The 10,806-nt window shown below is 43.5% G+C and overlaps 1 protein-coding gene across 2 annotated transcripts in view; it reads right to left on the reverse strand.

Moving 5' to 3' along the window:
* fras1 (Fraser extracellular matrix complex subunit 1) overlaps window positions 1–10,806 on the reverse strand; it is a 103,754-nt gene that overhangs the window by 52,843 nt on the left and 40,105 nt on the right. For both annotated transcript variants that reach the window (XM_079732126.1, XM_079732125.1), the window contains exons 16-19: window positions 8,289–8,429; window positions 7,649–7,816; window positions 7,034–7,174; window positions 6,152–6,295 (exon numbers count right to left, since the gene is read on the reverse strand). In XM_079732126.1, the coding sequence (XP_079588252.1) occupies window positions 6,152–6,295; window positions 7,034–7,174; window positions 7,649–7,816; window positions 8,289–8,429 (594 nt within the window). The remainder of the gene's footprint in view (window positions 1–6,151; window positions 6,296–7,033; window positions 7,175–7,648; window positions 7,817–8,288; window positions 8,430–10,806) is intronic.

Consider the following 10,806-nt stretch of genomic DNA (forward strand, 5'->3'; position numbering starts at 1 on the left):
CAATGTGAAATACTCTCAATTAGGTTAAATCTGGTAAACTTATATGGACCCAATGATGACAACCCGTCTTTTTTCAGAAATCTGTTTTTGTCCCTGGCTGATTTGTCTGGTAGTTTCATAATAGGTGGAGATTTTAATTGCACTCTCCAACCAGAGATTGATAGATCCACGGGGATAGATACCTCCCATGCCCAGACACGAAAGGAGTTATTACAATATATAAAAGAATTTAATTTAACTGACATATGGAGAAGAGACTATCCTAATCAGTCAACCTTCTCATGTTATTCTGCCACCTGCCAGACATTCTCCAGACTTGACTACTTTTTGGTCTCTGCTTCCTTGATGTCAACAATCACAAGAAGCTGGTACGACAGCATTGTAATTTCAGACCATGCTTCAGTTTCATTTAGACTAAACATGCCAAAGTCACTGAATTTCTCCATGGGGTGGCGCCTTCAGTCATTTTGGCTGAAGGATCCAGAATTTATGAAGTTTATTGGGGCACAAATTGATGATTACTTTGTAAATAACACAACTCAAACATCAGCTGCTATACGGTGGGAAGCATTTAAAGCCTTCCTGAGAGGACATATGATAAGTTATACAAGTTATAAACAAAAATCTTGGAGGCTGGAGATGCAACAGTTAGAAAAAAAGATAAAAGAAACTGAATCAAAACACTTCAAAAATCCTTCCCAACAGTCCTTTAGAGAACTTAATGAATTTAGAGCTAAGTATAATGTTTTATCTGTCAATAAGGCAACTAAAAGCCTGCTGAAATTGAAACAGTCCTATTATGAGCAAGGGGAAAAGGCTAGTAAACTCTTAGCTTGGCGTATTAAACAATCAGAATCTGAAAGAACAATAAATACTATTCAGCTAGATGATGGGTTGGAGACTAGTGACCTTAAAGAAATTAATAAAGCTTTTAAAGGTTTTTACGAGAACTTATACAGCACAGACTCTTCAGCCTCAGCCTTGCAAAAACAAAAATACTTTTTGGATTCATTGAACATCAAGCCTCTTGAAGAAAACTTCCTGGATGATTTAGACCTAGACTTAACCATTGAGGAATTATCTGCAGCCACTGGGAGTATGAAGGGGGGTAAGACGCCTGGCGAGGATTCGATTCCCATTGAAATCTATAAAGCTTTTCAGGACACGCTACTGCCACCTTTACTTGAAATGTATAAAGAGTCCTTAGATAGTGGGTCCTTTCCCCCTTCTCTAAATATGGCGGTAATCACACTATTGTTAAAACCAGGTAAAGCATCTAACCTTTGTGGATCGTATAGACCAATATCACTTCTTAATAACGATCTCAAAATTCTCTGCAAAGCATTAGCCAGACGGTTAGATACACTTCTACCACAAATGGTGCACTCTGATCAAAACGGCTTTGTTCAGGGACGACAGGGTTTTCATAATATAAGACGAGTTCTTAATATTTTGTTTGAAAATTCAGGGTGTATGGACACTGCTATTTTGTCATTGGATGCCGAGAAGGCCTTTGACAAGGTGGAGTGGCACTTCCTGTTTGAGGTTCTTCAAAGATTTGGCATAAAGAAGAAATTTCTCTGTTGGATCAGACTACTTTATGCTGACCCCCAGGCAGTAGTTTTAACAAATGGGCTATCTTCAGCACCCTTTAAGTTGTACAGGGGCACAAGACAAGGCTGCCCCCTGTCTCCACTGTTATTTACCCTGGCAATTGAACCGCTGGCCATGGCAATTCGCAACCATACTAGTTTTAAAGGCATAAGGATAGGAGATACGGAACATCGCATAGCACTGTATGCTGATGATGTCATTTTGTTTTGCTCTAATTTGAAACAGACTTTACCAGCTTTATTGGACCAAATTAACTTTTTTGGCACCTTTGCGGGATACAAAATTAATTACTCGAAATCTGTAATATTATTCTTGAATGAAAGGGAACGACTACACCCCCCAATTCCTACTCCTTTTACGGTTTCACTAAATGGCTTCACATACCTGGGTGTTAAGATTGCCCCTACCACTGACAAAATTGTTCCTAATAACTACAATACCTTAACAGATAAGGTCACCCAACTTATAAATAGATGGACAAATCTACCCATTTCTATGATTGGGCGTATAAATGTATTGAAAATGTCAATTTTACCGAAGTTTCTTTATCTCTTTCAATCTATTCCACTTGCTCCTCCACCCTCACTCTTTAATTTTCTTAAAAAGCTTTTCTCTAACTTTATATGGAACAACAAGCGTCCCAGGCTCAGGCTTTCCCTGTTGTATTTACCATATGATAGAGGTGGTTTACAACTACCAAATCTTGAGTGGTATTACTGGGCAGCTCAAATCAGAGCAGCAATGTTTTATTTTGAGAGAAACCACCCTCCAGCTTGGGTTTCAATAGAAGCACATTTAACAAACATACCTTTAAACCTGTACATCTTCTCTGCTAAAAAACATAAACTAATCAAACATACTAAAAATCCTTTTCTCAAAAATACATTAATGGTTTGGCACAAATCTCTTGCATACCTAGGAGAAACAGCTAAACTATCTCGGTTCTCTCCAATTTTTGGTAATGATGACTTCCAACCTGGTAGAGCAGACCCAGGGTTTAAAATATGGGCAGCCCAGGGTATAGCTAAGGTTGCTGACCTTTACAATGAAAACTTGGTTCTCATGTCATTCGAAGAGCTTAAATCAAAATATGGGATTCCTGCAAAACATTTTTTTAAATATTTACAATTTAGAAGCTTCATCCTTTCCAGACAGAGCAATGATTTGAAGCTTCCCCCCCTATCCACTCTAGAAGATTACACTTTGAAGTTTTTACATTCTAGGGGACAAGTTTCATTACTCTATGAGCTTTTTGTAAGCAAGTCTAAAGAATCATCACAGCGCTCACTTCAAGCATGGCGGAGGGACTTGCAGGATAATGTAACTGAGGAGGAATGGTCAAAGGCATGTTTTCTAGCTCAGACCCAATCCGTAAATACAAACTCCAAACTGTTACAATATAAATGGATAAGTAGACTGTACATAACACCAGCTAAATTGCACCACTTTAACCCTAACATACCTGATACCTGCTTCAAATGTAAAGACCAAAAAGGTACCTTATTTCATTGTATGTGGGAATGTCAAAAGACACTTTCTTTTTGGAGTAAGGTGGTGGACCTTGCTAGCCAAATCAGTGGCAGGAAAGTGCCTCTTAGTCCTAAATTGTGCCTATTGAATATCTATCCAGAAGACTTCACTACCTCTAAAAAAATTAGGTCTCTTCTGAATATTTGTTTTCTGGAAGCCAAACGATGTATTGCTCTCTCATGGAAATCAGATACACCCTGTGCCACATCACAATGGTTGAAGGGAATGACTTCTTACTTAGCTTTGGAAAAGATAAGTTACACAACAAAAAATAGACTTGACAAGTTTTGGGAAGTATGGAACATTTTCTACAACTTCCTTGAAAATAACAACATGGATGTTGATGGTTGGTTGGATGATAAGACGGATTGAGTATTTTTTTTTGTTTTGTTTTGTTTTCATTTGTTCTCCCCTGTAAACAATGTAAGTTAGCAGATGTAATTTCAATGACTGTAACACACTGTCTACTGTGACAAGAACATCTATTATATGTGCTATATGTGAGAACAAATTGCATTATATGTGCCTTGTTGTGTTGTCTTGTATTGTTTGTCTGTAAAATGAACAAAATTCTGAATAAATATATGTTTAAAACTATTGTTCTTCATAAGCTTTATTGGTGTGAATGCTGTAGCATTCACACTCTAGATATTGAAATCTTATTTTTCTTATTCTTCTTCCACCCGTTTTTTGGTCTTCAACTCCTCCGCCGTACTTTCAGCTACAGAAACCATTCAACTATTAAACGTTCAGCTCTATAACGACATGATGGCTATTATTCAGCTTTTTTCCAACTCTTTCAACTTTATTATTCAGCTTTTTCCAATTTTTTTATATCCCCTGGTACTTCAACTGTTTAAGACGTAACTCAATCGATTTTCAACTGTTTATCTTCGTTCAAACCATTTAACAAATCTACACACCTGAATCTTCAATAATATCGAAATTATATATTCCGAATATCGGAATTTCGATATCATTTAAACTTTCTTCAGAATCAGTTTTAGTTTCAAACCGTCATATTCTACAGTTGGTCCCATTGAAGCCGTCTGCCCATTCTGACACTTAATTCCTTATGACATCAAAACTCGGTCATATTTCCACCATTTAGCATCGTTCAAACCATTAAATAAATGTACACATTTGTATCTTCCATTCTATCCAATCGAAATTTCGACAGCACCTTAAAAGGCAGAATGCAAACTTTTCGCTACTTTAGTCATTGTGCTGTTTGCCTCTGTGAAAGTTCCCACCGAGCCAAGTTACACTCCAGACCTGGATTCACAGAAAATTTTAAAGATCCCATAGCATGAAAATTTCACTTTCTGAGGTTTTCTAACATTAATATGAGTTCCCCTAGCCTACCTATGCTCCCCCAGTAGCTAGAAATTTTGTTGGGTGTAAAACGAGCACCTGGCATTCTGGTCCACCTTTGAAAAAGCGAAGCTCAGACCCGCGGTTTTGGAATTTACCCTGTATGTCGTCATAAGGGGAGATGCCACCTCCCCTTTCTCTGCCTTGCCAGCCCAGATAATTTAGCCCCCAAATGAGCTACGACCGTGCCAGTGCCACATGTGTGTGTGTTTGTGTGTGATTACACACACTATAACGCAAGTGTTGTACACTTCTTTAGTATTTGGATAACCGTTCTGCTGTTGGTGTTATGGCGCATAACACGTCGGTTCTTTGACGTCTGGTATTTCCACAACGAGACTGTAGTTGGGGTTATCTCAGCCATTGTTGAGCCCCGCTGCCTGCCGCCCGCTGCCGTGAGGCATCACCGCCTGGCAGCGGGCAGCGGGCAGCGGGCAGTGGGCAGCGCACGGTTCGGCCTACTTCAGATTCATGTGGAAGTGGAAGAACCAGAGACGTTGGAGAACCCGACGCAGTCGGGTTCTCCAACGTCGGGCACACAGCTTTTAGCCGTGATAATATATATTATATGATATTATTTAGATATAGAGCTCCAGGACTGTAACGCAACTCTTGTACACTTCTTTGTTATTTGGATAACCATTCTGCTGTTGGTGTCATGGCGCATAACACGTCAGACTCTCGTCTCTGGTATTTCCACAACGAGACTCGCAGTGGGGCTTATCTCAGCCATGGTTGAAAAGGAATTGGGGGAAAGGAACTTTGGCTTTGACTCCCTGAAGTACATGAACCAAGACATGGAGGAGAAAGGGGTTGTTGCCCAACAATCCCTTTCTCCTCCATGTCTTGGTTCAGTCTACTTCAGATTGATGTGGACGTGGAAGAACCAGAGACGTCGGAGAACCCGACACAGTCGTTTGAGATTCATAATATCGCCTGGAGGCACACACAGCTTTTGGCCGGGATAATATCCATTATATGACCTAGATATCTATGTATAATATGACATTATTTAGACATAGAGATCCAGGACTCCCGCCGGAGCACCCGGAGTGTCCTAGAATATTTACAGAACACGGCCAAAGGCTCTGTGCGCCTCGCCCTTGTGATACATCCACTGTAAACAGAGCGCATAGTACCGTGGCCGCAAGCTATTTAGGGCCACACCCCCACCCTCCTCCTTGACCCGTCTCTCTCCTCCTCATTTACATGAAAGCTACAGACAGCGAAACGGCGCGTTTGGGGAAAGCTCAATGTGCGACTGGCTCGTAAATCTGCACCACGGCTGAATTCGGCAACATCTTCAAATACTGTGTTAGGTGCCTACTAATATCAATATTAAGCATCCATAAAGTAGCATGCCATGGGACCTTTAAAAAGTGGGCCAGCCTTACCTATGGGCAGAGGTGGTGCACCTTATCCATGCAACAGAAATCAAAAAGGTTTCCTTGGTGACCAATGGTATCGTTTCCATGGTGATTTCAAGTGCTGTTTCCATTGTGATGGGTTAAATTTTGACTCTATTGCATGTCTATTTATTTTGAGATGCTGACGTATTCACATATGCGCACCAAACTGAACCCACACAAAAGCGTGCACATTGTGACACACATACACATACACACAGACTCACTTCGACAATCCCCGGAGAGGTGCAGGTAGGTGCTGTCGGGACAGCTGGTTCTGCAGGAGCCCTGTTGCAGCGAGGCGAGCAGTGGACATGACAGGCAGTCAGCCAGGGACTCCCCAGAACACACGTCACACGTCGCATGGCACACTGGGAAACAGGACGCGCATTCTTATTATACCATAAATATAGGTGTATGTTACCAGCACAGATGAGTTGGTGGCTGGGTTACCTTTACAGATGTGTTGCTCGGAGGGGATACTTGAAAAGGTGTGTAGTGAATGGGTAGGTTACTGTACAGATGGGTTGGTGGCTGGGTTACCTTTACAGGTGTGTTGCTGGGAGAGTATACTCGTACATGTATTGGTTGCTGGAAGGTTACCTTTACGGGTATGTTGGTGAGTGGGGGGAGTTACCTGAACAGGTGATTGGGGGGAGTTGCTCCAATAGGTCCTACTTGTTGAGATTTTGACTGAATCTATGGAAGAGCGCTTATATCCCATCTATTCATTATTCTATAGGCCATAAGTAACAGAACAAGCCCCGAAGTTGGCAAGTTGCATATTAGACACACAGCACTGTAGACTAGACAAAGTCATACATGCTATCTTGACTGCAATCACCTGCAGCACAGTTTTCATTTTTTTTTATTATTATTATTGATTTATTTTTACACAAATACCGCCATTTACCATATACCACGGTGAAAAGTCAGGAGGGTATGAAGGTGAATGAAAAAATAGATACTGCAACAGCCTTCTGTACAAGTGTGTTGGTGGTGGAGGTTACATGTACGGTTGTGTCGGTGTGTGGGTTACCTGCACAGGTGTGTGGGTTACCTGTACAGGTAAGTTGGTGGTGGAGGTTACATGTACGGGTGTGGGTTACCTGCACAGGTGTTTTCTAGGGGAAAGGCTCCAGGGGGGCAGGTGGAGACGCAGTGTCCCAAATGGAGGAGCGCCGGGGGGAGACAGGAAGTACAGTCGTCTGCACTTCCTGTCGTGCACTGGAGGCAAGATGCGTGGCATCCTGGTAATGCGAGCAGAGGGGTGAATATCCCAGAAACACACAGACACACAGACACACAGACACACATAGTATAATGTGTGACACTACAATATCAACAGCAGGGCAACATAAAACGCTCTCTGAGGATATCTGGAATATCCAATTAATTAATTATATAAATATGTGTATATATATATATATATATATATATATATATATATATATATATATATATATTCATATATATATTCATTTATTTCCCTGCTCCTTCTAGACAGAAAGCATTAGGCTCCCAGTGTGGTACAATAGGATCCTGGAGTAAGCGTGTTAGCTGAGCAGAGCCAAGATGCTAAAGGCTGCAAACTAACGCACACAAACACACACGCACACACACACTCATGCAAGCACAAACACACACACAAAAACACAAACACACACACACACACAGACGTACACACACACATACACCTATGTACACCTGTGTTCGTGTGTTACCTCTGCATGTGTGCAGCGTGTCCAGGTAGAAGTGGGCTGGGCATCCATGTGAGCAGGTTCCGTGAGGGAGTTGGGGGTCCACAGGGAGGAGGACGTCTTCCGGCCTGAGACATCGCAGGCAGTCGGACCCCTGAGGACCCTGGCAAGACCGGCAGGAGGGGTGGCAATCTGAGGAGAGAACACAACTCAACACCTGGACACACCTCTACCTGTCTGTCTACCTGTCTGCAAACATGGCTACACCTACACCTACCTGTCTGTCTACCTATCTGCACACCTAGACCCCCTGTTGTGTCTGTCTACATGTCTGTCTACTTGTCTGCCTGCCTGTTTGTCTCCCTATCCGTCTACCTGCTGGGAACGTTGACACAAGTCTACTTATCTGTTTGTCTGTCTACATATCTGTCTCCTTCTCTGCCTACCTGTCTGTCGTACATGTAAAAACCTCTACCTGTCCGTCTGTCTGTTTGTCTACTTCTCTGTCAACACAAAGCTGTCAATCCGTCAGTCTACCTGTAAGGCTATCTGTCTGTCTGCAGACAGAACGCACCTGTCCCCTGCCTGCCTGTTAATCTGTGTGTTACACTCCATCCAGCAGGTCTCTGCTGCCTTGCTCAGAGGTAGTGTATTAAGGTCTTACTGTGGCAGGTGTTGTCCATGTGGTAGAGGCCTTCTCCACAGGAGTCCACACATTGGCCCTGGTGGAGCAGCAGGGGCTCAAGGCATACACTGCATTGGCTCCCAGAGGGGCCCCAACAGGAAGCACAGGAGCTGTGACACCCTGGGAGACAGGAATGAGTTTGGGAGGAGGTCGTGAATCATGCCAAGCTAGCTGCTGTTTCATAATTTATTATTGTATTTAATACAAGGAACAATTATTATTACTATTATTATTATTATACAACACCGTTCACAGACAAGGGTCAAACAGTTTTTCAAAAGCATGAGAAACAATAAAACAAAAAAACACAGAGACAGGATGTGGGGCTGGATGAGGATGCACAGCTGTTGCACATTGAGTCATCACCACACACTATCACCACCGCGCGTCGCAACAGACATTGCTCAACTGCGAACTGCCATTTCTCAATTGTGGGCCCTCTGCAAACCGCTTTGGACACAGAGGGGCTGTCCGAGGACACACTGGGTCACCAGAAGTCACCTCCCAGCATCAGCCCTCGCCCCAAAGCAGTGCAGTGGAGCCCAGCAGAGGACGGGGGAGACCACCAGACGCAACTAGCTGTGGCTAGTCGGCCCTGGACTCTAGGCACTGGACTCCAGGTCCTGGACTCCAAGTCCTGGACTCCAGGCCCTGGAGTGCATTCCAGGCCCTAGGGTCCTGGCCCTGGAATGCAGCCCCGGCCAAACCACACCTCTGCCAGTCAGCCCATGCTCCATGGGGGAGATGGGGAAAGGCCCTGTGGCCTTGGGAGAGGGTGGCCTACCAGGAGGTGCTCCGGGCACCGGAGGAGCTACGACTGCAGCCCGGCTGACCCTCAACCCCACCAGTCCCTGACAGCCCTGCCACCGGCATGTTGACCAACACCCCCGCCAGTCAGGGAAGCAGCCCAGGCTGCAGGGTTGAGGAGGAGGGTGGGTTGGTGGGTTTGATTAACCATCAATAAGGATGTTGTGATTCATGGTATCGAACGCTGTGATTAGATACATCATAAATCAGGGCTGAGCCTCCAACCCTCTTCTGCATCATGTCATGTGAAACACTAAAAAACTGAAAGATATCAAGTATATTTCGCAGCTCCAGGGCATTGGTAGGTTGCATGGCAACACCTTTATCTACATTTTGCCTGTAGTTATTTGAAAGGAATGGGTCAGGATTGTTTTCTTAAGCAGAGGCTGAACCAAATGCTTAAACTAGCGAGTGACATATGAAAGTTGGTAAAAAAGAGAAACACAATGACGGCCAATAGCTCTCGTGTCAGTTTGCATCTCTTCAAAGAAAATAAAATCCCTTTCAAATGAAAAAAGTGGACCACTAGTTGTGTAGCTTCCATAAACTCAGTATTACGATGTTCACAGCTGAGACCATGGACTGAATCGTCAATGGGGAAGAATATATGGGGGGGTAACCAATTTAGATTCAAGAGGAGCGAGGCAAAACTACCAAACAATACGTTTTTACACTGCCAAATATGCCCATCTTATGCACGCCTTTTTCCCGGCATGGTCCGGGCGTTTACACTGCCCGAGGTAAATTGCCTGCTTGAGCTAGCAGCCCAATTTACCATCCCGGAACCTATACACATTGGAGGGTTCATTTTGATGTAAAAGACATTAGACGGCTCCGCGACTCCGGGGGGGGGGGGGGGGGGCTTGGGTAGAGGTGTTGCTGCGTTGTCTCCACAACAGAGACAACGCAGCGATATCACCATGAGTGGCTCTAACTGGAGAGATGGGGGAACTGCTGACCATAATGGAAGAGAAGGTGAAGCAGTCGCATTTAACGAAGACGTTGAAAGATGGTGCGATCTAAGAGAAAGACGCAGAGGACCGTTCCTTATGAGGCTTTTCCTGGGATAAAAAACAAGTGGTCAGCAAAATAAAGAATATGTTTCCGTTTTTGCAATTGTAAATAGTTAATTGGTGTAGCCTACACTCAGAAGTGTACTCATTCTTGCATGTGGGTGTCTTCTTTCATAAAAAGAAAAACCTTCGGGAGAATGCAAATTATTCTAAATTGGTCTAGACTCCGTGCGTAGCCCCGTCTTCTCCAGTAAACAAAGAAAGCCGGCGCTGTGACGAACGGGGGATTTTATCCCCTCAGTTTCACACAGGCAAGACGGCAAAATTGCTGGGCGGTGAAATTGCTGGGCGTGCCAAGCCGCGACCAACCCGGCTTGGCAGTGTAAAAATGCCTAATGTTTAAGAAATGATCATTAGAAAGCAACATCGTTAGACTTTAAAACCTAGTTTGAATCAGACACAGCAGAGAAGCTGAGCTGGTTAATAATGCAATAAGATCGATTCACTCGTTTAAAAGGCAGGGTCTCCAGGTAAAACACAAGACCATATAGGATGCCAACAAACAGCTCATTAGGCAAATACCATACTATAAAAAAAATACCAATATTTTGACCATGGGTGAAGACAAGGTCCAGATTGTTTGTGTGTCAGACAGAAAATGTGTCAGATTAGGTACC

Source organism: Pollachius pollachius (genome assembly GCF_949987615.1).
Source record: "Pollachius pollachius genome assembly, chromosome: 1".
NCBI classification, from domain to species: Eukaryota; Metazoa; Chordata; class Actinopteri; order Gadiformes; family Gadidae; genus Pollachius; species Pollachius pollachius.